This window comes from Ranitomeya variabilis, chromosome 7 (genome assembly GCF_051348905.1).
Source record: "Ranitomeya variabilis isolate aRanVar5 chromosome 7, aRanVar5.hap1, whole genome shotgun sequence".
Lineage (NCBI taxonomy): Eukaryota > Metazoa > Chordata > Amphibia > Anura > Dendrobatidae > Ranitomeya > Ranitomeya variabilis.
Window position 1 is genome coordinate 48,184,777 of NC_135238.1, and position 27,779 is coordinate 48,212,555.

Genomic DNA, 27,779 nt, shown 5'->3' on the forward strand with positions numbered 1-27,779 from the left:
CCGATGAGAGGTTACGAACCTTTGCCCCCTCTACCTACCGCTGTGACGTGTAAAAAAGAACATCAAGATTTTTGTGTTTTTTTTGTGTGTGTTTTTTTTTTGAATAATTTAGGACAATTACAAAGTAACAACACAGTACAATTACAAGTTCATAAGGGAGGGCGGGTGGGACAACCGCTTCCAAGGGTCAGCCGGGGAGAAAGAGGGAAAATCCGGCCTTGGCACTAGAATTTAACCCCTGAGGGTGTGGCCTGACTCCCCTCCCCGGCCGGTCCGCTGGGCGTCCCGATCATGACCTCACCTGGGAAAGTAGTGGGAGGGGGGAATTGGGCACGGCACAGTTTTCCCCTCTAGCTATCCCTTAAGGGCTCTGCAGTCAGAGGCACATTCCTTATACAGTACCGTGCCTACCAGACTGCAGAGACCCGTGTGTCGTAAACCGTGCCTTCCCCCGTCCCACCACTCCGTCATAAAAGATACCGACAAGCCTGGATGGGTTGAACAGGTCGGTCACGGTTTATTTTGCAAAGTAGAGAAGGGCAATTACATTTTGCAACGGACTCATTGCTGAAGGCCCCAGCCGACGACCGCTGGGCCAGCAAGCCGATGAGAGGTTACGAACCTTTGCCCCCCTCTACCTACCGCCACGGAGGATCATGTGTATGACCTACACAGGACTCCGACCGCCACACAACAACATTAGAGCCTGTTCAACACCATCCCGCAAACCCTCTAAGAATATGTCGAGCCCGACTTCCGTGAGGTGGATGCCATCCGGTCTTAGTAAAGCTAAATTGTTCCTTCTAGTTCTTGGTGGCGAACCGCAATGCCGTAATTTTCTCTCACAAACTTCGACATCTTTGTGTTAATCCTTTTTCTTGAGTTTTCGATGGCTTTCATGGCTTTCACGTCCTTGGCTCCGTGCCAAACCGCTCGAGGTATTATCTCAGACCACACCACCACCATATCCGGTAGTAAACAAACAAACCGTTCGATATCTGTTGACATTACTGTGTACAGCTCGGCCCCTTTCCGCTTGCCCAAATTATTGCCACCGGCATGTAGGACCAGAACCACCGGCCCCTTGGCCCTCTTAGCGATGTCGACCATCTCCGGGAAGATCTGACGCCACCGGAGCCCTCGGATGCCTCTCCAATTGACTTCCAGATTCGGGAAGCCAAAATTGATTCCACCCGGCCTTAGTTTGGCCCTTTTGCACGCCCAGTAGACAAAAGAATGCCCCACTACCCAGACTGTGGGCCTACAGCTGCCTGTAAGAGACAAAAGGTGTTAAAGCAGGTCTGGTCTTATGTATCTTGCGAAGCATGCGGATTTCCAGCGGCCCATTCTCGGCACCTCAACTTCCGATACCCCCGCTCTAGCTGCTTCGGTAGCCGCCCCTATTCGGAAGGAATGTGTCCCATATTCTTTTGGGGCCACGCCGACTGCCTCTAGGCACTGTTTAAAAATCGCTTGAAACTGATATTTTGTGAGCGGGGACCCGTTGGTGTGTGAAAGAAAAAATCTACCCGGATGTCTTACTACCGCATAGTGTTTAACTATTTTTACGGGGCATATAGGGCCGTTTGACGCCTTGACCACTACCCATGTCCTCCTCCCGGTGGGGTCGCATTTGGATCTCCGTACTCTAATGCGCAGAGCTTCGCTGCATATGACGAGGTCTTCGTTGATTAAACCGCATACTGATGCTGTTTTTGACTGCGGCACTAATTCGCTGATGCGAAGCGCCCCGAAGAAGGCGATTGCAAACGCTGCAGATATCAGCGTTGCCTCGTATTGTGACTTGCACACTGATGAAGATATTGCAATTATGTCATCCAGTAGCCTTAAGGAAACTGGGCGACGGCATTCCTGGCTAGGTTGAAGCCTTCTCCAGCCTTTAACGGCTTGTTTTATGAAAAAATATTTGGTTACGTCCACCCACCCCAGCAGCTGAAAGAAGAAGGCTATTCCCGATAAATGACGTTGCGCTGATGTCCCTGACGCGCCTCTCCACCTGAGCCGTTCTAAGAGTTCTAGCACGTCGCATCTCGCCCGGTCGCACCTATCGACTGGTCTTCCTTGCGTTAGCGAGCACCACTCCTCCCACTCCTTACCGTAAACCTGCCACGTCGCCGGTGTCACTGAAGCGCGGATCAAGGGCATCAGTGATTGGCCACCATGTCCAAGAGGGAAGGAGGACATTGTAGGCCCGATGTTTGCACTCTGGGGAGGAAGAGTTTGAATGCCTGCCAATCGAAAGATAACAAAGAGTTAACAATTTTATCATCTACAGTCGCCGCAAATCTGGCCCGGCACCAGATGTTGTGCTTCAGGCATAGTAGTGCTAGGCGGCGCAACAGCGCGAGCACTGGCTGTGAAGAAGAGGACATGCTGTTTAGGGCTTTTGCTGTTCTCAGCTGTTTGGTTATAAATCTGATGTTTGTATTTTCCAATTGGGCACCCCATAGCTCGACTGATGTTACTATTGCCAAAATTTCCACCAGTGATGGGTCACGGCCCCATGCAGCCGTGGTCCATAGTTTAGGCCATTGGCCTTTGCACCACTGGTCCTTGTAGATTGCCGCGAAACCATCCGTAATATTTCCACCAACCAGTAGGCCTAAGTCTTTGCTTGGCATCTTCCGTGTCATAACGCATGTATGCCCATTGTAGGACTCCAGGAATGTCCTCCAGACCAGCAAGTCAGCCTTCAGGGAGCGGTTTAGTCTAATTCTGTGGCTCGGCTGGGCTATGCCCTTGGTTGCCAGTGATAGTCGGCGTGAAAAAACTCTGCCCACCGGCATTACACGACAGGCAAAGTTGAGCAATCCTAGCAGGGACTGCATCTGCTGTAGGGTGACTTTTTTTGCTTCATGGAAGTTTTTAACCATTTGCAGGGTTTTTTGCAGTTTATCGGCTGGTAGACGAAACACCATTGCATTGGTGTCTATTTCAATACCTAGAAAAGGCAGAACGTTACAAGGGCCGACTGTTTTTTCCGGCGAGAGTGGTACTCCGAATTTACAAGCTAAAAACCTAAACTTTTGGAGAAGAAAGGAGCAGAGTCTGGAGTCCCTGGGACCGACGAACAAAAAATCGTCGATGTAGTGAATCGTTGAATTGCTACCAGTTTCGTATCGTAAAACCCAGTCTAGGAAGGTGCTGAAAAGTTCAAAATAATGACAGGAAATGGAGCAGCCCATAGGTAGGCACATATCGAAGTAGAATAGCCTGTCCACCTCACAACCTAATAAATGGAAACACTCAGGGTGAACGGGCAAAAGGCGGAAGGCCGACTCTATGTCGGATTTCGCCAGCAGGGCACCGGGCCCAGCTGCGCGCACGAGCTCGACAGCCCTGTCAAAAGAAGAGTAAGTCACGGACGTCTCTTCCGCGGGTATCGCATCGTTAACCGATGCGCCTTTTGGGTAAGAAAGGTGATGTATTAGCCGATATTTTCCTATCTCTTTCTTGGGAACGATACCTAAAGGTGAGATCCTGAGATTCTTAAATGGTAAAGATCTAAAAGGGCCCGCCATCCTGCCCAGTTCTACTTCTTTCTGGATTTTTTTATGTAAAATCTCGGGGAATTCGCGTGCCGATTTCAAATTACTTGCCGTAGTCGGTGAGGGGCTGGGTTTGAAGGGGATATAAAAACCGTGTTTAAAACCGAAATATAGCTGCTGTGCCGCTTCTTTATTGGGGTAACGGTTTAGCCATGGGCCCATTGCGGTTACATTCACCGGGGTGAATCCTCGCAGGCGCTCTGTTTGCTTGGTGGGTACACCTGGATGCAGGGTGTCCACCTCCGCAGGAGGAGCATTCGTGTTTATATTTACAGGACCTGTGGAAACGGCAGTATCCGTCGTTAAAAAGTAAGCAGGCCCCAGGTCCGCGTACGACCACTGTATTCTGGCCTGCTGCTGCTGAGTAATAAGTGGTCGCTGTTGTAAAGGGGGGCTGTTTTTGGGACAGCATGAGTCGTAACCATACGTCCGTCGCTTTTACCCCCCAGCCCAAGTCTGGTTGCATGGCCAACCGCCTGCGGAACTCCTCGTCGTACCGTTTCCATGCAGACCCGCCGTGACACTTATATGAATTATAAATTAGATCCTGGTAAATAAACAATTCGGAACAGCGCTCTGGGTGCTTTTGGCCCATGATGCAGCCGAGAACCGTGAAAGCCTGAAGCCAGTTATTCATCGTTTGCGCTATTTTTGGTTTGCTCCGATCTTGTACCCGCTCGCCTATCCTCCTTTCCTTATCTACGGACTGTTGGTCGGCCGATAGCAGTGACCATATATCTACGTAATCGTTACACCATATTTTCTGCTTTGTCTCCAAGTCTACGTGCGCTCCCAGTGGGCTAACACCACAGAAAAATACGTCCTTGTGCAGACTGGCTGCTTGGGTGATGCTATTGTCAGTTGGTACGCCTGGGCGTGTCAACTGCTGAACTAGGGCCTGGATAGCGGCTGCCAGCTCGCTTTCTCCCACATTTTTTATGATAGAGTGCTCACCGAAATCAAGGAACTCACCGCTGTCAAATGCAGGCAGAGTGTCTCCGGACGGAGGTACTCTGGCTCCCGCCGTGGCGCTGTCCTGGTGCTGACCGCCCGCCCGGAAGGATGAAGATGGCAGGCCAGCGCCGTGGCACGGGGATGTTGTCCGCTGTGTTGCGACTGATGCCGAGCGACTCCTGGAGAGGGAGGTGCTCCGGCTTCTATTGCCTCGATGGATCGGTGCTGGCTGGTGGACCGGGGAGGTATGTATGGAAGTTCTCCCTGTGCGTCAGCCAGAGACGGAGCACGTGACGGATGAGATCTGTCATGTGCTCGAGGACGAGAGGCTATTGGGGCTCCGACCTCCGCCTGGTCGGTGACGGGGGGTGTCAATGTCTGTTCCCACCGGGTACCCACTCTGGGTGTCCGGTGAGGCCGCTGTCTTTCGGCGTGCGACAGGTACCGCTCGTTGTGACTCCCCGATGTGTCTGAGCCGTTGGTTGAGGATGGCGAGCGCCATCTGGAGGAGCGGGATCTATGGTGGCTCCTGCGGCTCCTGTATGAGTGGTGTCGGCGACTGGAGTGGGAATGCCGACAGCTAGAGGGACAGCGAGGACGGTGGCGGGACTCTACTGATGAGGGTGAGGACGATCTGCGGCATCTATGCCTGCGATCGCCCCGTCTTGGGGTTGTGTTATGGGCATTTAATTCGGGAGTAGGGGGGACGTTAATTTGGTTATGGGGCGTGAGCGGCGGTGCAGGGTGTAGAGCTGGGGAAGGCGCAGCGACTGTTAGGCTAGCACCGCAGGGTGAGCTTAAAAGGGCGGGGGCTGATAGAAAACTGTCTGCGAGTTGCGTTTGGGACCATGGGGGTGTTGGTGGCGCATAATTTATTGCAGCTGTGTTAGTGCTTAGTGCGACCGTGTGCGTGCTTGGTGCATACTCTCCTGGCTGCAGAGCGTGCTGGCCGGTTCGGTTAGACCGGTCATCACGCTCTGCGGCCGTGTTCGTGGCTCTGGCCCCTGACCGCCCGCCCCCCCGCAAGGCAATGCTGATGTGCCTGCTGGGGGGACATGGCAGGCCAGGAGTGGGCTGGCCAGAGGTCCACGGTGGTGCAGCCCTGGCGTGGCAGGGGACGCTGCAGCGCTACGTGGCGGGATCTGGCTCGGGGGGCTAGTGAGCGCCGCCTGTGAGGTGCCCCCCCGACCGATTTTGCGGGCTGGGGCCCCACAGGCTAACGCTGCGCTACTACTGCTTCCCGGGGAGTAGGTGGGCGGGGCTCGGCGGTCCCATGCCGGCATCAGGGAGGGCAGACTCCCTGACGCTGCAGGGGACTCGCGGTGTGCCTGGGCTGGCTGCCCACGCCGCACCCCGGTCCTCTTGAGCGGCTGGCGCACCGCTGAGGACACCAAGGCGGCGGGCGGTCCCCTGCTTGCCCCCGCAATGCCATGGGCCTGCTGGGAGGAAGTGGGGCCGGAAGTGGGCGTGCCCCGCCAGGCCCGCACTGCGCTCTGGGAGACAGGGCGGGCCTGGACAGTGTGAGGGGGCGGGGGTTCCACTAAGCGCGCCGGGCCCCGGGTTTCAGAGAGGGGACCGGAAGTGACCGGGGCCCGAACGCGTTCGGAGTATGGCGCGGGCGCCTGGCACCGGCGGGCAGCGGAGCCCGAAGCAAACGCCGCGACGTCCGCCGCGCCCCCCAGAGCCGTGCGTGGGGCAGAAGCACGGCGACTTGGCAGCGCCGGCTCCTCTCCAACACGCAGGCGCTCAGGGGGATGGGAGGAACGTCCCGAGCGTCTACCTGGCGGCGCCCCTGCGCCATGGTCAGCCGGAGCGCCGGGGGGGGGGACGCGGCGGACGTCGCGGCGTTTGCTTCGGGCTCCGCTGCCCGCCGGTGCCAGGCGCCCGCACAACAACCGCTTCCAAGGGTCAGCCGGGGAGAAAGAGGGAAAATCCGGCCCCAGCACTAGAATTTAACCCCTGAGGGTGTGGCCTGACTCCCCTCCCCGGCCGGTCCGCTGGGCGTCCGATCATGACCTCACCTGGGAAAGTAGTGGGAGGGGGGAATTGGGCACTGCACAGTTTTCCCCTCTAGCTATCCCTTAAGGGCTCTGCAGTCAGAGGCACATTCCTTATACAGTACCGTGCCTACCAGACATAGTCCTTCAACCGGATTCGGACTCTGAGCTGTCTTCAGGTTAGGTTGGCTTCACACTCCCTTTTTTGCCTGTTCATTTGGATCCTATGTTTTGCAGGGGTTGGTGCAGATAAGGGTCGGTGGGGGGCAGGTGTGGTGCGTGGGCAGTACGCTGCGGTGCAGGGTGGGTGTGGTGCGGGGTTAATGTGTTTTCCTCTGTGGCTTTCTTTTTCTGTCTCTCCCCTGTGTCTCTCTCTTTTCTGTGTCTTCCCTGTCTTACCTGTCTTCTCTGGCTGTCTCATCCCCGGTTCTCCCTCTTAGGGATGATTCACACATCTGTGCCTCCTGCACATGTGGGGTCTGTGCTGACACATGCCGTAGGCACGGACATACGGGACACATGTTCCCCTATGGCCCCATTCCGCACGAACTGTGTCTCTGTGTGGAGCACATGCGTGTCCGTCTGCTCCACAGAGACATGTCCGTTGTTTTGCGGAAGCACGGACTGCTTTTTGCCGAAAACGTCCATGCACACAGATGTCATCCGTGTGAAAAGCCTAAAAATAAAGAATTTCATATTCACCTCAGTCCAGCGCTGACAGTTCCTCTCACTTCCGGTGCCGCTCATTAGGCTTATGAATATTCACTTCACTGAGCCCAAGAGTGAACCGGAAGTGAGAGGAGAAGAGGCGCTGGAGGGAGGTGAGTATGTGGTGACAGCAGACAGCGCTATCTGTGGATTCACGGATAGCACACGGACATCACCCACGGTGCATGGGGGCCAAAAGGGATCCTGTTCTGCTTGTTTCAAAAATGGACAGAACAGGATGCCAAAAAAGGCAGTGTGAGTTACCTATTTTATTTCCTGACTATCTTTTTTTATTTTGAACCAAAACAAAATGCTTATTTGAAATTATTTATCTTGCAGATGAGGAGACTCTGCCTCTACCAAAAAAGAGAGCTCGGTTGGCGAGTGAGCCGACAGAGACCGCAATAGATGGCACAGTGTGGCATGAAGTACAAGTGGGGAAACATTTCCATTTGACACCAATAGAACCGTACCCTACAGATGGAGAGCCAAGTGCTAAGGCCAGACGAAGTGTCCAGAGTCGCCTTCAGAGCTTCCTCTGTTTTATCAGCCTTGACATGCTTCGTAGCATTGAAGAATGGACTACTCAACATGCACGTCACACGGAGCAGGTGGATTGGTTCATGGGTCTCCCGGAACTAATGACATTTATTTCAGTCATTATCTTGCGGGGGGTGACCAAGGTTCCATCACTACTTGACAGCTGGTCAGCAAACCTGGGAAACCCAAGGATCATTGCCACTATGACCCAAAACCGCTTTCAAGACATCATGCAACACCTACGCTTTGATGACATGTTCACGCGCAGTGAGCGAGTGGAGACCGATAAGTTTGCTGCAATCTCCGATGTGTGGAGATCGTTTGTCACCAACTGCATCGCATCCTACAACCCTGGTCGACACATCACTATTGATGAACAGCTTTTCCCGTCAAAGACTCGCTGCTGTTTTCTGCAATACATTGCAACAAAACCAGACAAGTTTGGCATCAAGTTTTGGGTGGCTAGCGACTTGAAATCAAAGTACATCTGTAATGTCCTCCCATATCTTGGCAAGGACCCCAGTCGTCCCAGCGGGGAGAGACTGTCCGAAACTGTAGTGATGAGGCTGATGGAACCATCCATGGACAAGGGCAGAACTGTGACCACGGACAATTTCTTTACATCATTGTCACTTGCACAACGACTGCTTAGCCGGGAAACCACTATCCTCGGCACAGTCAACAAGAGTCGCCAAGAAATTCCTCAATCCGCTAGACAGATGGACCTCACTGAATTCACCACTCAAGTGTTTTCAACCACTGGTGCCACGCTGACAGTGTATGCACCCAAACGAAAGAAGGCCGTCTACATTCTCAGCAGCATGCACAGCGTGGTTGAGACTGAGGATACCAAGAAAAGGAAGCCAAACACGGTCACACAATACAACCACACAAAGTGCGGTGTGGATGTAATGGACCAAATGGTGCGGGAGTACAGCGTGCGTGCAGGAACACGGAGATGGCCAGTCGCCGTGTTCTACAACATGATTGACATGGCAGCACTCAATGCTCATGTTCTTTATCAGGCATGCACTGGGGTGCAGGAGAGACTGGTGGACTTCCTGGTTGAGCTTGCAAAAGAGTTAGGTGGCCGTCATGTGACTGAAAAGAAGGCACGCAAGGAGAAACTCCTTTGGCAACTTCCTTCCACACCCAGCCCTGGCAAAAGGGTCAGGTCAAACATCGATGCACGAACAATTGTGCAACTGAGAGATGTGTTGACTGCTACAAATACACGTGTGGCAAATGTATCAGGGACATACCCAGGCAGTGCCAGGTATGTTCCGACATGTTCAGACAGACTGCTGAGTGAGTGCTGAAATGCTAGTCACACAAGGACATGCCACTCACACACACAGCCCCCCACTGCAGCCTATTGAAAATATGTGTGGAATTGTTTTATTCCTTGTATTTTTTTAACATTTTTATAACAAAAATAAAAAGCATCCTTTGATGCGTGCTCCTTTACTCCCCTACCCCCATGTATTTGTCTTTACCCTTTCCCCCCTCCCCTCTTCCCACTCCTCCACCAACATCCCTCCCTGTTGTATAATTTGATTATATTGTTTTCTTGTTCACTGTTTTATCACATTTGTTTGGCCATGCCGCTTATACACTGCTCATCTTGAAAATGTGACTATTTGTTTGATGTTGGTGTGAAATAACCCTTTAGTGAAAAAAAAAATCGTATTGGTTTTTAAAAAAAAATAAAAAGCATCGAAACAAATAACAGTTGTTCTTTTGTATATTTTTCACACAAAAATTTCAGTCCTCTTGTGCAAATTTTTGTTTTCGCGACAAATTTGCACAAGAATGAACATGCTGCGATTTTTTTTCGCTAGTGTGATTGAGGCCTAAAGGTACAGTTACACGTTACGATCTCGTTGACGATATCGTTTGAAAACGTCACGTGATCACATCGTTCATGCGATGTCGTTTTCACATCGTTGCGTGTAACGTGAAGATATCAGACGAACACATTGTTGGATCGCTGATCGCAGAATTGAGGTCAGGATCTCAAATCTGACGATCCTCGTCCAATTTTGTGTCAGAAGATGTGCAGCATCGTTCAGTGTAACGCTGAGATGAACGATGTTGGTCTAAATTCTCCTATTCCTGCCATTGTGAAAAATCGTTCGGTCAAACGTTTGCAATGAGGCTAACGCGGAGCCAAAATTTACATCGTTAACAAGATAGTTGCATGTGACGCCTCTTGGACGATGTGAAACTGATTGCACGAACGATGTGATCACGTGACATTTCTAACTATATCGTCGACGAGATCGTAACATGTCACGGTACCTTTGACCGCTGCGGATCCGCAGCAGTTTCCCCTGAGTTTACAGTACAATGTAAACTTATGGGAAACAAAAAACGCTGTGCACATGCTGCGGAAAAATCTGCGTGGAAACGCTGCGGATTACATTCCGCAGCATGTCACTTCTTTTCTGCGGATTTTCACCTGCTCCAATAGGAAACTGCAGATGAAAATCCGCAGAAGAAACCGCAGTAAAAAACGCGATAAATCCGCAGTAAAAACCGCAACGGGTTTTCACTGCGGATTTTGGAATTCCGCTGCGGAAAAATCCGCAGTGGAATCCGCAAAGTGTGCACATAGCCTTAGACACAAATGCTTCTGGTCATTACTCACAGCTGTACCTTGCTCTAAAATTTCTAATTCTCTATTTAAAATATATAAAAAATGATTCATTGTTTCAGCGCTTTTTTGCTCAAATAAAACTAAACTAAATACAATACGTATATTCTTTATATTATCAAATACAATAAACTGAACAGAACTAAGGGTACTGTCTCACAGTGGCACTTTTGTCGCTACGACGGTACGATCCGTGACGTTCCAGCGATATCCATACGATATCGCTGTGTCCGACACGCAGCAGCGATCAGGGACCCTGCTGAGAATCGTACGTCGTAGCAGATCGTTTGGAACTTTCTTTCGTCGCTGGATCTCCCGCTGTCATCGTTGGATCGGTGTGTGTGACACCGATCCAACGATGCGTTCGCTTGTAACCAGGGTAAACATCGGGTTACTAAGCGCAGGGCCGCGCTTAGTAACCCGATGTTTACCCTGGTTACCATCGTAAAAGTAAAAAAAAACAAACAGTACATACTCACCTTCTGCTGTCTGTCAGGTCCCTTGCTGTCTGCTTCCCGCTCTGACTGACTGCCGGCCGGAAAGTAAGAGCAGAGCACAGCGGTGACGTCACTGCTGTGCTCTGCTTTCACTTTACGGCGGCACTCAGTCAGAGCGGGAAGCAGACGGCAAGGGACCTGACAGACAGCAGAAGGTGAGTATGTACTGTTTTTTTTTTTTACTTTTACGATGGTAACCAGGGTAAACATCGGGTTACTAAGCGCGGCCCTGCGCTTAGTAACCCGATGTTTACCCTGGTTACCCGGGGCCTTCGGCATCGTTGGTCGCTGGAGAGCGGTCTGTGTGACAGCTCCCCAGCGACCACACAACGACTTTCCAACGGTCACGGCCAGGTCGTATCGCTGGTCGTGATCGTTGGAAAGTTGCAGAGTGTGACGGTACCCTAACTTGAAACTTGAAACTACATGGGTAAACTCCATGGAAAACAGCAAACAACCTCCTGTGGTGCAACAGTAATGGCCTTAATTACAGAACAAAAGACAGTGAATAGAGATAAGATAAGCGATAGATAAAATCCTTTAGGTCATTTGACCCTTCTCTGGGTTTCAAACGTAGAAATGTCAAATGACCCGTCTCTGGGACTTCTAGTGTTAAAGTGACATTGATCAGAATTCAAAAATTTGGCTAATGAAGGAAATCACTTTTCCATAATGCAGTTACTTAGTGACACCTGCTTTTATGACTACACCCCACCATACTGACTGAGGGCAGCCCCAGTGATATAGGAGGCAGAGATGTCAGCATCTTTTGGCGACTCAGGTGCCCCATGAGCTTGTAGTAAAAGTCTCCATCTAGAACATTCACGTGAGTTTTCCTTCTATCCTTGACTTTTTCATTATTACTTTTACAGCTTTGACATCCAGGCAAATGTCTGAAGAATATCAAAGCTGAAGCCATAATGGAGAAAGGAAAATACGATGTGCGGGATGATGAGCGGTGCAAAGAGGACATTCCTACAGGTAACTGCCCCAGTGAGGAGTCACCACTAAATAAAGCAGAGAAGACTCAATATCTCCTCATTCACCGGACTGGACAATTTTAGGCTTGACGTTTTTTGTTATGTGTTTTATCAGCATTTTTGGCCATAGATTTCCCCATTCAGCTAAAATACAGATTTTATAGGGCTGACAATGTAATGATGCAATATGTAATAAGGTCGGTTGTGCATCTATAATATAGATTTAAGAATAGACTGGGATCATAGATCATCAAAGATGTGTAACACCTCATGGGCAAAGTATCTAGTGTTTTACATTATATCCATCAGAGTTCTGGTTCAAGGATTAATGTACTCAAAAAAATAAAGGGACCACTTAAAGAACAGAATATAACTCCAAGTAACTCAAACTTCTGTGAAATCAAACTGTCCACTTAGGACGCAACACTGATTGAAAATCAATTTCACATGCTGTTGTTCAAATAGAATAGACAACAGATAGCAATTATCAAGACACACTCAATAAAGGAGTGGTTCTGCAGGTGGGGACCACAGACCACATCTCAGTATGAATGCTTTCTGGCTGATGTTTTGGTCACTTATGAATGTTGGTTGTGCTTTCACACTCATGGTAGCATGAGACAAACTCTACAACCCACACAAGTGGCTCAGGTAGTGCAGCTCATCCAGGATGGCACATCAATGCGAGCTGTGGCAAGAAGGTTTTCTGTGTCTGTCAGCGTAGTGTCCAGAGGCTGGAGGCGCTACCAGGAGATAGGCCAGTACACTAAGAGACATGGAGGGGGCCGTAGGAGGGCAACAATCCAGCAGCAGGACCGCTACCTCAGCCTTTGTGCAATGAAAAACAAGATGAGCACTGCCAGAGCCCTGCAAAATGACCTTCAGCAGGCCACAAATGTGCATGTGTCCGCACAAATGGTTAGAAACCGACTCCATGCAGGACGCCTGGCATTTGCCACAGAATACCAGGGATTGGCAAATTCGCAACTGGCGCCCTGTGCTCTTCACAGATGAAAGCAGGTTCACACTGAGCACATGTGACAGAGTCTGTAGACGCCGTGGAGAGCGATCTGCTACCTGCAACATCCTTCAGCATGACCGGTTTGGCATTGGGTCAGTAATGGTGTGGGGTGGCATTTCTTTGGAGGCCACACAGCCCTCCATGTTCTCACCAGAGGTAGCCTGACTGCCATTAGGTACCGAGATGAGATCCTCAGACCCCTTGTGAGACCATATGCTGGTGCGGTTGGCCCTGGGTTCCTCCTAATGCAGTACAATGCCAGACCTCATGTGGCTGAAGTGTGTCAGCAGTTCCTGCAAGATGAAGGCATTGAAGCTATGGACTGGCCCGCCCGTTCCACAGCCTGAATTCGATTGAACACATCTGGGACATCATGTCTCTCTCCATCCACCAACGTGACGTTGCACCACAGACTGTTCAGGAGTTGGAGGATGCTTTAGTCCAGGTCTGGGAGGAGATCCCTCAGGAGACCATCCGCCGCCTCATCAGGACCATGCCCAGGCATTGTAGGGAGGTCATATAGGCACGTGGAGCCACACACACTACTGAGCATCATTTCCTTGAGGCTTTTCCACTGAAGTTGGATCAGCCTGCAATTTGATTTTCCTCTTTGATTTTGAGCATCATTCCAACTCCAGACCTCCATGGGATATTAGTTGTGATTTACATTGATCATTTTTAGGTTTTACTGTTCTCATCACATTCCACTATGTAATGAATTTCATTGTGATATCTAGGATGTGGGATTTTAGTGTTCCCTTTATTTTTTTGAGCAGTGTACACTCACTGGCCACTTTATTAGGTACACCATGCTAGTAACGGGTTGGACCCCCTTTTGCCTTCAGAACTGCCTCAATTCTTCGTGGCATAGATTCAACAAGGTGCTGGAAGCATTCCTCAGAGATTTTGGTCCATATTGACATGATGGCATCACACAGTTGCCGCAGATTTGTCGGCTGCACATCCCTGATGCGAATCTCCCATTCCACCACATCCCAAAGATTTCATGTTGTTTACGCCAAATTCTGACCCTACCATCCGAATGTCGCAGCAGAAATCGAGACTCATCAGACCAAGCAACGTTTTTCCAATTTTCTACTGTCCAATTTCGATGAGCTTGTGCAAATTGTAGCCTCAGTTTCCTGTTCTTAACTGAAAGGAGTGGTACCCGGTGTGGTCTTCTGCTGCTGTAGCCCATCTGCCTCAAAGTTCGACGCACTGTGCATTCAGAGATGCTCTTAGGCCTACCTTGGTTGTAACGGGTGGCGATTTGAGTCACTGTTGCCTTTCTATCAGCTCGAACCAGTCTGCCCATTCTCCTCTGACCTCTGGCATCAACAAGGCATTTCCGCCCACAGAACTGCCGCTCACTGGATTTTTTTTCTTTTTCGGACCATTCTCTGTAAACCCTAGAGATGGTTGGGCGTGAAAATCCCAGTAGATCAGCAGTTTCTGAAATACTCAGACCAGCCCTTCTGGCACCAACAACCATGCCACGTTCAAAGGCACTCAAATCACCTTTCTTCCCCATACTGATGCTCGGTTTGAACTGCAGGAGATTGTCTTGACCATATCTACATGCCTAAATGCACTGAGTTGCCGCCATGTGATTGGCTGATTAGAAATTAAGTGTTAACAAGAAGTTGGACAGGTGTACCTAATAAAGTGGCCAGTGAGTGTATATAACCCAAGTAACCTATTTGGTATACTGAACTATCTGGAGATTAAAAAAAACTGTTTTAAGACAATTGTCTCATAGTCACAGCCAGGAGTATATTATAAGAGAAAGCAGAGAATTGCCTGGGCTTATCCATCTTTATATTTGCTCCATGGCCATGACTTCCTAATACACGACCATACGTCTCCTCTGTTCTGCATGTAGCGGTCAGCGATTGTGTGAGACGGACACTACCTAGTAGCACTGCCGCCTGAGCATTTCTCTAGACATAAGTAATACAATATGAGCAAGTCCTACACTCTTCACATGGGAGGATTGGGTGCCAGTGGTCGATTTGAAGTGCTCACTGAAGAATAGAGGGTGGGCCATTTATGTGGATACACCTAAATAAAATGGGAATGGTTAGTGATATCAACCTCCTGCTTGTGGCACATTAGTATATGAGAGGGTGGAAACTTTTCAAGATGGGTGGTGACCATGTCGGCCATTTTGAAGTCCATGTTTCTCTTTGCTTACCGCCATTGACATGTCGCAGAGGTTAAGACGTGAGGAGCGGATAGAAATTGTTTTGATATCTGGTGAACGCAGTACCCGGGTTATTGCAGCAGATTTCAATGCAAGACACCCTACGAGGCCACCAATCCCCCATGCTACAGTTATCAAACTGCTTGCCAAATTCTGTGAAACAGGTTCAGTGTTGGATTTGCCAAAATGTGGACTCAATAAAATTCACTAATGAAGAAACATCAGTGGCTGTCCTAGCTTCATTCAGCTACACTGTATGCAGAATTATTAGGCAAGTTGTATTTTAGAGGATTATTTTTATAATTGATCAACAACTATGTTCTCATTCAACCCAAAAGATTCATAAATATCCAAGCTTAATATTTTTGGACGTTGAAGTGTTCTTTTTTTTAGATTTGGCTCTCTTAGAAGGATATCTGTGCAGGTAACTATGAGGGTATGTGTCCACGGTAAGGAAACGCTGCTTGTTTGACGCTGCAGCGTCAAACAAGCAGCGTCCAGATGTTCCAGCATAGTGGAGGGGATTTGTTGAAATCCCGTGTCCACTATGCGTGGAAACACGCACGCGGAGACCCTGCGACTCCGGACATGCTGCGCGTCTTTTCAGATCGCAGCATGTCGGTATACCTTGCGGGGACGCAGCGTCCCCGCAAGGCATATCACAGGGCCCTATGGGAGGGGGTGCGATGATCCCGGATGTGTACTGTACACATCCGGCACCATCGCGTCCCATTAAGGGGGCGGGGCTTAGCGCCGAGCGGCTTCGCCGCTGCGCCGAGGCCGCCGCGGCTACGCTCAGTGGACACATACCCTTACTGTGCAGAGTTATTAGGCAACCTAATAAAAAACAAATATATTCCCATGTCACTTGTTTATTTTCACCAGGTAAACCAATATAACTGCACAAAATTTAGAAATAAACATTTCTGACATGCAAAAACAAAACCCCAAAAAATTAGTGACCAATAAAGCCACTTTTCTTTATGATGACACTCAACAGCCTTCCATCCATAGATTCTGTCAGTTGCTTGATCTGTTTACGATCAACATTGCGTGCAGCAGCCACCACAGCCTCCAGACACTGTTCCGAGAGGTGGACGGTTTTCCCTCCCTGTAGATCTCACATTTTATGAGGGACCACAGGTTCTCTATGGGGTTCAGATCAGGTGAACAAGGGGGCCATGCAGGCTCGGACTGGCCCACCGGGGAATCGGTTGATCCCCTGGTGGGCCCCTCCCCCAGAGGGCCCCTGCCTCCGACAGTCTCTCTCTTCTGAGCATTGCTGCATGCTCGATTTAAACTCCGCCTCTCCCCGCCCATCAGAAGAGGAGAGAAACGCCGTGCTCTGGCATATGCCTGCTATAATGGTGTTGAGATCACTACCTCAGACTGCAGCATTAGAGAGCAGTGTGCGGCTGGGGCTGGATCTCTTCCCTCCCCGGAGTCTCTGGCTAGGATGGGAGGAGGGACTCGGGAGGCTCAGACAGCCATTTACCTGACCTGCACTCAGACGCTGCTCCTGGAGCCTGACAGCAGTAAGTCCTGCACACCAGCATGGACCGGGTCAGGCTGTGCTGCAACATACGGCCAGGAGAGCCGTGCAGTCACTGAAGCTAGCAGTGATGAAAGTGCTAATGGAAGTGAAGAGGCGTCTGCAGCTCCTGCCCTGCTCCAAGCTCTGAGCTGTCGTCGGCACAGGCAGGAGGGGGAGGGGAGGCCCCAGAGGAACACAGTGCTGACCTGAGTGAGCTTCCTGTTTATGTCTGTCCTGACTCTCTCCTGGCCTCCACACCAACAAAAGCTGTTTTTTTTTTCTAAGTAATGAAATAGAAACCACTGCGCTTCCCAAAAGCAACAGAACAAGCAGATAAAAACTAGACTTACTTGATAAGGAATTGGTTAATGGGTATAGGAGCCGGAGGTTCCCATAGAAGTGGAGTAAAACCTGATTAAGATATATAGCTGGAAGAAATGTAGCACAGTTAATGGGGTGTTAAAAAAGTGCAAATGTAATAATAGAGGGTATTGTATACACACTCACTTATTATAAGAGGCTATTTATATGCTGTACTGTAAGAAGTGTTCCTATGTAGGAGCTGCCAATCCTGCTTCCTTAAAGGGTGTTTCTAAGGAGAAATAGCGGTTTACTAATAAAAGGGTATATACATACAACTTCAACCTATTAATAATATAGATACAGACTACTCACTGCTTATATGGGGGTCCGGTGGCTGCACCGGTGGTGCTAGCTAGCCGCAGTGTAGTTAAGTCGATACTAGTATGAAGAAATAGATGATGATATAAGCGATCTATCGTACCATAGATAATCTGTCCTGGAACATGCAAAACTAACAATAGCAAAGGGATAAAGTTGTCCGTTCACTCACCCGATACTGATAGGGTCAATGCCTCTGGGTGTGATAGCGCTAGTTAGGTCCGGCAATAGATGGTGCAGGGGAATACCAGGAGTTTTCTGCAGAAGCGCGTTCTAGCAAGCGTGCGGGAGCGCGGGAGATCACCAGCGCCTCGCGTGCCCCGGCCGGAAGCAACGCTGAGGACGCGGCGGTGACTAGGGGGCGGAGCTGTTGTGACGTCACACAGAGTAAGGACGGGAGCGTGGTGGAGACAAGCTGCCTACGCGTTTCGAGGGTTAACTTCCCTCTTCGTCAGGGCTATGTCTCCACTATAGGTGTCCGTCCTTATATAGTCTCCTGATTACTGGATAAGCTCTCCTGGAGCCCCTGATTAGCAAATGACACCCTAATGGAGGTTAATTGGCCGCATAAAGTGATCCCTGATTGTCAATCAACCTTATAGTTTATGCTGGGATTCCAGACGGTATACTATTTATAAAAATGCCGTTTATTAATCACCATACCATAGAATAGTAAGAGGAACCCTGAGCTATGTAGAATCTTAAACATTAGATACTCCTACAAATACCATTAGGTATTTAAATAGATAATTAGGGACCTTTATTGATTTATACTGGCAAGATATATTATACTTAAAGGGAGATAGTATAACGTTAAAAACATATTTTTATTATTACTTTTTAAAAAAGATAAAAACAGACCAAAGGTGAATAAAAGTGTATGTAAATATGAATATAAACATAGTATATGGTAGACAATAAAATATAATAAAAAATACCAATTAAAAATGAAAAATGGTGAAAGGAAAACCAAACAGCACATCTAGCCATCCCTGTTATTTATTTATTAGAGCCTAAGGGGATTAGCAAATGTAGATGTGGATAGAAATATTATTTAGTGATCCTAACATTAATCATATAGATAACTAGTGCAAATACTATAAAAACACTATATAAAAAATGTACTAAGATATATAACTGGAAATAGTCACAATCTCAGACCACACACTTCCCCTGCATATCTCCGTTACTCTGCGTGATGGGGTTGTAAGGGAGGGGGTGAATGACGGGGGGCGGGGCAAAAAAGGTTATATTAAAAAGCATATAGTTCAATTTCTTGGTTTAAGCCAGTCGGAGCCAGACTGTCTAAGGTAAATATCCACCTGGACTCGACCCGAGACATGGCTTTAATATAATCCCCCCCTCTGGAATTGCGTGGGACCACTTGGATGCCCCAAAAAGATGTACCATGGAGGGAGTGATTGTGTTGTTCCAAATAGTGTCGGGATAATGGGTGACCTATGAACCCCTTACTGATGTTATTAAAATGTTCCTTAATCCTGTCCAAAAGTCTTCTTTTTGTACGACCTACATAAATCTTACCACACGGGCATTTTAATATATAGATGACCCCTGTGGTCTGGCAAGTAATATAGTCGTGTGTTATGACCCCAATGGCGAGGGTCTCAGAGGAACGTGGAAGTCTGCAGAATACAAAAATCCAGCTCATAGGGCAGTGGTAACTGGGTTGACCATATATCTACTCCTAACGCCAACACTAGAAGTAGCCGGGGATCATTCCTACGATGATTCTAGATGACACGCTCCAGCCGGAGAATCTAGCTACCCCTAGTAGAGGAAAACAAAGACCTTTCTTGCCTCCAGAGAAGGGGACCCCAAAGCTGGATAGAAGCCCCCCACAAATAATAACGGTGAGGTAAGAGGAAATGACAAACACAGAAATGAACCAGGTTTAGCACAGAGAGGCCCGCTTACTGATAGCAGAAATAAAGAAAGGTAACTTATATGGTCAACAAAAACCCTATCAAAATCCACACTGGAAATTCAAGAACCCCCGAACCGTCTAACGGTCCGGGGGGAGAACACCAGCCCCCTAGAGCTTCCAGCAAAGGTCAGGATATAGATTAGGAACAAGCTGGACAAAAATACAAAACCAAAACAAATAGCAAGAAGCAAAAAGCAGACTTAGCTGATTTAACTGGAACCAGGATCAGTAGACAAGAGCACAGGAGACTAGCTCTGATAACTACGTTGCCAGGCATTGAACTGAAGGTCCAGGGAGCTTATATAGCAACACCCCTAACTAACGACCCAGGTGCGGATAAAAGGAATGACAGAAAAACCAGAGTCAGAAAACTAGTAACCACTAGAGGGAGCAAAAAGCAAATTCACAACAGTCGTGAATAGCATATTCGCTTAATTCATTGGCGTCCTTAAAACTAGTGCGAACCACTTTCTTACTGGAGACTTGTTTACAGCATGTACATTTGCCACATGGCATAAAACCTTGTGGTTTTGCTTTGAGCTCAGTTAGATATGTCTGTTTTTTGGGGTTTTGTATGGGAAGTATGGATTTCGTAGTTGGTGCAAGTAAGAGTCCCAAGTTTTGTGCCTTTGTGTAAACAAACTTGGGTTGTGTGGGTAGCAGGTCGCCAATGCACTTGTCCCCTTTTAAAATGGGCCAGTGCTTATTAATAATATTTTTGAACCGCCTATAGCCTGAATGGAATTGTGTTATTATTGGGACTTGCCCTATCTGTTCTTGTATAGTAGGGGGATTGCAAGTGGCTTTGGTTCTATGAATTAAAGCGTCCCTCGGCATAGTTTCTATTTCCATTCTTGTTCTATTGAGAATGGGTGCATCGTAACCCTTTTCCTCAAACTGTGCTAACAAGTAATCACTTTCCCTTCGATAATCCTCGACTTCTGTACAGTTCCTTCTAATTCTTAAAAACTGGCTTTTTGGAATATTGGAAAGCCATACTGGCAGGTGACAACTACTGACGTATATAGCTGTTTGAGTCCACTTGTTTGTGGAAACCCTTAGTGATTATTTTGTTCTGTTCTATACAGATAGTTAGATCTAAAAAATTTACGCTAGTATGGCTAATGGTGGGTGTAAACTCCAGGCCATAGTTATTGGAGTTGAGGCTGGAAATAAAGACTTGTAGGTCTGGTAGTGGACCCTTCCAAATAAAGATGATGTCATCTATAAAGCGGTGCCAAGTTTGAAGGCCTTTTCGGAGATGACCGTTCTCGTAGATGAATTCAAGCTCCCACTTTCCTACATAAAGATTTGCGAAACTAGGCGCTAACCGCGTACCCATAGCGGTCCCGTGGGTTTGCAGATAATACTGTTTTTCGTATAGAAAGTAGTTGTGTTTTAGAATAAACTCAATGCCCTCAATTATGAACTGGATTTGTGTATTTTGGTAGGTGCCTAGTTTTTTTAGAAAAAAATCTGCTGATTGACATCCTTTTAATGGGTCAATTACCGTATAGAGGGACTTGATGTCCAGAGTTCCCAGGATGAAGTCATTTTGCCATTCTATCGATTCCAAAATCTGTAGAGTGTGCGTGGTATCCTTTAAGTATGCAGGCAGAAGTGGCATACATTTTTGGAGATGGGTATCCACGTACCTGGATAAATTGTGGAGTATATTTTGAATTTCTTTTGTGCATTTTCTTAATATCTGTAGTTACCATAGTTTCGAAAGCCCGAAATGAGTTAGAGTACTCATTGAGGGGATTGAACATAGATGGACAGGCTAAATTAGTATGGACATACTCCATGGGTGGCTGATTTAAAGTGGTGGTAGCAGTACCTGGGTTGTTAATGCTTTTTTTAAGAAAAAATGTATGCCACTTCTGCCTGCATACTTAAAGGATACCACGCACACTCTACAGATTTTGGAATCGATAGAATGGCAAAATGACTTCATCCTGGGAACTCTGGACATCAAGTCCCTCTATACGGTAATTGACCCATTAAAAGGATGTCAATCAGCAGATTTTTTTCTAAAAAAACTAGGCACCTACCAAAATACACAAATCCAGTTCATAATTGAGGGCATTGAGTTTATTCTAAAACACAACTACTTTCTATACGAAAAACAGTATTATCTGCAAACCCACGGGACCGCTATGGGTACGCGGTTCGCGCCTAGTTTCGCAAATCTTTATGTAGGAAAGTGGGAGCTTGAATTCATCTACGAGAACGGTCATCTCCGAAAAGGCCTTCAAACTTGGCACCGCTTTATAGATGACATCATCTTTATTTGGAAGGGTCCACTACCAGACCTACAAGTCTTTATTTCCAGCCTCAACTCCAATAACTATGGCCTGGAGTTTACACCCACCATTAGCCATACTAGCGTAAATTTTTTAGATCTAACTATCTGTATAGAACAGAACAAAATAATCACTAAGGGTTTCCACAAACAAGTGGACTCAAACAGCTATATACATGTCAGTAGTTGTCACCTGCCAGTATGGCTTTCCAATATTCCAAAAAGCCAGTTTTTAAGAATTAGAAGGAACTGTACAGAAGTCGAGGATTATCGAAGGGAAAGTGATTACTTGTTAGCACAGTTTGAGGAAAAGGGTTACGATGCACCCATTCTCAATAGAACAAGAATGGAAATAGAAACTATGCCGAGGGACGCTTTAATTCATAGAACCAAAGCCACTTGCAATCCCCCTACTATACAAGAACAGATAGGGCAAGTCCCAATAATAACACAATTCCATTCAGGCTATAGGCGGTTCAAAAATATTATTAATAAGCACTGGCCCATTTTAAAAGGGGACAAGTGCATTGGCGACCTGCTACCCACACAACCCAAGTTTGTTTACACAAAGGCACAAAACTTGGGACTCTTACTTGCACCAACTACGAAATCCATACTTCCCATACAAAACCCCAAAAAACAGACATATCTAACTGAGCTCAAAGCAAAACCACAAGGTTTTATGCCATGTGGCAAATGTACATGCTGTAAACAAGTCTCCAGTAAGAAAGTGGTTCGCACTAGTTTTAAGGACGCCAATGAATTAAGCGAATATGCTATTCACGACTATATTACTTGCCAGACCACAGGGGTCATCTATATATTAAAATGCCCGTGTGGTAAGATTTATGTAGGTCGTACAAAAAGAAGACTTTTGGACAGGATTAAGGAACATTTTAATAACATCAGTAAGGGGTTCATAGGTCACCCATTATCCCGACACTATTTGGAACAACACAATCACTCCCTCCATGGTACATCTTTTTGGGGCATCCAAGTGGTCCCACGCAATTCCAGAGGGGGGGATTATATTAAAGCCATGTCTCGGGTCGAGTCCAGGTGGATATTTACCTTAGACAGTCTGGCTCCGACTGGCTTAAACCAAGAAATTGAACTATATGCTTTTTAATATAACCTTTTTTGCCCCGCCCCCCGTCATTCACCCCCTCCCTTACAACCCCATCACGCAGAGTAACGGAGATATGCAGGGGAAGTGTGTGGTCTGAGATTGTGACTATTTCCAGTTATATATCTTAGTACATTTTTTATATAGTGTTTTTATAGTATTTGCACTAGTTATCTATATGATTAATGTTAGGATCACTAAATAATATTTCTATCCACATCTACATTTGCTAATCCCCTTAGGCTCTAATAAATAAATAACAGGGATGGCTAGATGTGCTGTTTGGTTTTCCTTTCACCATTTTTCATTTTTAATTGGTATTTTTTATTATATTTTATTGTCTACCATATACTATGTTTATATTCATATTTACATACACTTTTATTCACCTTTGGTCTGTTTTTATCTTTTTTAAAAAGTAATAATAAAAATATGTTTTTAACGTTATACTATCTCCCTTTAAGTATAATATATCTTGCCAGTATAAATCAATAAAGGTCCCTAATTATCTATTTAAATACCTAATGGTATTTGTAGGAGTATCTAATGTTTAAGATTCTACATAGCTCAGGGTTCCTCTTACTATTCTATGGTATGGTGATTAATAAACGGCATTTTTATAAATAGTATACCGTCTGGAATCCCAGCATAAACTATAAGGTTGATTGACAATCAGGGATCACTTTATGCGGCCAATTAACCTCCATTAGGGTGTCATTTGCTAATCAGGGGCTCCAGGAGAGCTTATCCAGTAATCAGGAGACTATATAAGGACGGACACCTATAGTGGAGACATAGCCCTGACGAAGAGGGAAGTTAACCCTCGAAACGCGTAGGCAGCTTGTCTCCACCACGCTCCCGTCCTTACTCTGTGTGACGTCACAACAGCTCCGCCCCCTAGTCACCGCCGCGTCCTCAGCGTTGCTTCCGGCCGGGGCACGCGAGGCGCTGGTGATCTCCCGCGCTCCCGCACGCTTGCTAGAACGCGCTTCTGCAGAAAACTCCTGGTATTCCCCTGCACCATCTATTGCCGGACCTAACTAGCGCTATCACACCCAGAGGCATTGACCCTATCAGTATCGGGTGAGTGAACGGACAACTTTATCCCTTTGCTATTGTTAGTTTTGCATGTTCCAGGACAGATTATCTATGGTACGATAGATCGCTTATATCATCATCTATCCTTCTTCATACTAGTATCGACTTAACTACACTGCGGCTAGCTAGCACCACCGGTGCAGCCACCGGACCCCCATATAAGCAGTGAGTAGTCTGTATCTATATTATTAATAGGTTGAAGTTGTATGTATATACCCTTTTATTAGTAAACCGCTATTTCTCCTTAGAAACACCCTTTAAGGAAGCAGGATTGGCAGCTCCTACATAGGAACACTTCTTACAGTACAGCATATAAATAGCCTCTTATAATAAGTGAGTGTGTATACAATACCCTCTATTATTACATTTGCACTTTTTTAACACCCCATTAACTGTGCTACATTTCTTCCAGCTATATATCTTAATCAGGTTTTACTCCACTTCTATGGGAACCTCCGGCTCCTATACCCATTAACCAATTCCTTATCAAGTAAGTCTAGTTTTTATCTGCTTGTTCTGTTGCTTTTGGGAAGCGCAGTGGTTTCTATTTCATTACTTGGTTGTTTTTTCTAACAGGATTGGCGCAGAGCCTGTTGCAACCACTCGCAGCTCCCACAGCATTCTACTCTACCCTTTCAGGTGACTAGGCGCCAGTATACACACTGTATATTTGTTTGTTTTTTCTGTTTGCCCCTCACAGCTGCACTCTTTCTACCCCCTCTACCCTTTCTGCCTTCTAGTTGTTGATATCACTTTACCTTCCCCCACTGCCACCTGTGATAGTGACAGGGGGCCCCCATCTTCTTCATGGCACTTGATGCCCGAAATCTTATTTCTGTGTGTGTATAAGGTGTGTACCCAAATCCTAATATGTACACTATCTAGAGAAGTACAGTGTGTCTGCAATGCATTTACGTCAATAAGTGACTGTGTGCATACATGTGACATTAAAAAGCGCCGCAACAAAACACATGTCCCTTTTAAAAACATACCTGGCATTTTTATATGCAGAATGAACAATGAATATATTTATAATATCATTTATCACAAAAATATAACAGTAAAAAAAATGCCATCTCTCCAGTTTGCATTGGGTGCTCTATAACAGTGATCAAAAGGAAAGAATAGGAAAAATGTCCTATTGTTGCGGGGTACAGGCGGGCAGATCTTGGGGGGCGATAACAGCAATCACATGATCGGACAGCAGAAAATCCGGCCCTGCTCATGTTCTCCGGGGTCTCGGGTAACCCTGGTAGCTGAGACCCTGGAGATTTTCCGACTCTGGGGGGCGCTACAGCCTTATCCCTGATTGCCATTTTAGAACGGCGATGAGGAAATAAGGACACTTAGCTTAATGAGTGTCAGCGGTTGCTAAAGGTTTAAACTAAGGCTGCGATCACGCAATGAGTATTTGGTCAGTATTCTACCTCAGGATTTGTAAGCCAAAACCAGGAGAGGAACAGTCAGACGGAAAGTAAAAGGCCGGGGTCATATTTGCGAGTGCAATGCAAGAGACTCCCACGAGTCTCTCACCTCAATACTCGGCACTGCCACCGGCATTCGGGATCGGAGTGTGCGGCTGCATAGAAATACAGTGCCGGGTATTGAGGCGAGAGACTTGTGCGAATCTCTCGCATTGCACTCAGAAGCGTGACCTCGGCCTAAGGCTACGTTCACACTGGGCGTTTTTGCTATGTTTTAATGCATTTTTTATACTAATTTTCACCTGCGTTTTACAGTACCAGCAAAGCTAATGAAATTTCAGAGATCTCATGCACACACATTGGTTTATTTTTTTATCAGTATTTTGAGCTTTGCATGTTTTTTTGGATGTAGAGCATGTCACTTTTTTCAGCTTTTTTTAGTGTTTTCACCCATTGAATTTAATGGAAAAAAAATGCATGAAAAAACGCACCAAAAATGCAGTGGAACCTGCCAAGCACTCAGGTTTTGCTGCAGAAACTGATGTAAAATACCGATAGGCTGTGTGCACACGTTGCGGATTTCCTGCGTTTTTTCCGTGCAGAACCGTAAGTAATTTACAATACAATGTAAATCAATGGGAAAATAAAAGTGCTGTGCTGATGGTGCGGAAGAATCCGCACGGAATCCGCAGGGGATTAAAAAAAGGACCATGTCAGTTCTTTGTGCGTTTCTGCACCCATTCCATTATAGAAATGCGCAGGGCTAAAAACTCATAAAATCTGCAAGAAAAACGCGCAGATTTTGACCTGCGTTTTCTGCCAAGAGATGCAGAATCCGCACAGAAAGTTCCAGAGGCAAATCCACAACATGTGCACATAGCCATAGTGTGACCATAGCCTTAAAGAAATGGATCTGTCAAAAATAGACAAAAATGGCGATGGAGAGAACCAATTAAATACAGTAATCAGGTCTTTGTTGTTTCCGTTAGTGTCCATTTTTTTTGCAGAAAACAATGTGCAGCATGTTGTATCTGTACTAGTGAATATGATGAAACTTACTGCTGAGCCTTCTAACACATACTACAACACAAAGGTGAACCTAGCCTGAGCATTGAAATGTAGAGTGGGCCCCTGGAGTCAGTTCCAATGGTGGGCCCTAGGCACCCCCGTCCGACACTGGGGCCATGTCATTATTTTTTTTTCTTTGAGACCTTTACTGGCCAGCCACGCTGTCGAGTAGTTGGAGGCATGTGATGGAGCATTGTCCTGCATGAAAATCATGTTGTTTTTTTAACGATACCGACTTCTTCCTGTACCACTGCTTGAAGTTGTCTTCCAGAAACTGGCAGTAGGTCTGGGAGTTGAGCTTCACTCCATCCTCAACCTGAAATGGTCCCACAAGTTCATCTTTGATTATACCAGCCCATACCAGTACCCCACCTCCACCTTGCTGGCGTCGGAGTAGAGCTCTCTGCCCTTTACTGATCCAGGCTCTGGCCCATCAAGAGTTAGGGTACCGTCACACTAAACGACTTACCAATGATCACGACCAGCAAAACGACCTGGCCGTGATCGTTGGTAAGTCGTTGTGTGGTCGCTGGGGAGCTGTCACACAGACAGCTCTCCAGCGACCAACGATGCCGAAGTCCCCGGGTAACCAGGGTAAACATCGGGTAACTAAGCGCAGGGCCGCGCTTAGTAACCGATGTTTACCCTGGTTACCATTGTAAATGTAAAAAAAAAACACTACATACTTACATTCTGATGTCTGTCACGTCCCCCGCCGGCGTCCACAGGGTTAAACTGCTTTCGGCAGGAGCGCTGCTAATGCACGCTGCTGCCGAGAGCTTCCCTGCACTGAATGTCTCAGCGCCGGCAGACAGCGGTGACGTCACCGCTGTGCTCTGCTTTACGGCCGGCACTGACGCATTTAGTGCAGGGAAGCTCTCGGCAGCAGCATGCATTAGCAGCGCTCCTGCCGAAAGCAGTTTAACCCTGTGGACGCCGGCGGGGGATGTGACAGACATCAGAAGGTAAGTATGTAGTGTTTTTTTTTACTTTTACACTTGTAACCAGGGTAAATATCGGGTTACTAAGCGTGGCCCTGCGCTTAGTAACCCGATATTTACCCTGGTTACAAGTGTAAAACATCGCTGGCATCGTTGCTTTTGCTGTCAAACACGACGATACACGCCGATCTGACGACCAAATAAAGTTCTGGACTTTCAGCAACGACCAGCGATATCACAGCAGGATTCAGATCGCTACTGCGTGTCAAACACAACAAGATCGCTATCCAGGACGCTGCAACGTCACGGATCGCTGTCGTTCTCGTTGTAAAGTCGCTCAGTGTGACGGTATCTTTACTATCAGTCCATAAAACCTTTGAAAAGTCAGTCTTAAGATATTTCTTGGCCCAGTCTTGACGTTTTATCTTATGTTTCTTGTTCAAAGGTGGTCGTTTTTCAGCCTTCCTTACCTTGGCCATGTCCCTGAGTATCGCACACCTTGTGCTTTTTGTTACTCCAGTAAAATTGCAGC

At 47.2% G+C, this 27,779-nt stretch overlaps 1 protein-coding gene across 1 annotated transcript in view; it reads left to right on the forward strand.

Moving 5' to 3' along the window:
- The first annotated feature begins 4,737 nt into the window (after positions 1-4,737).
- LOC143786231 (uncharacterized) overlaps positions 4,738-27,779 on the forward strand; it is a 98,368-nt gene continuing 75,326 nt past the window's right edge. The window contains 2 exon segments of the mRNA XM_077275510.1: positions 4,738-4,768; positions 11,807-11,902. Of these exon segments, the coding sequence (XP_077131625.1) occupies positions 4,738-4,768; positions 11,807-11,902 (127 nt within the window).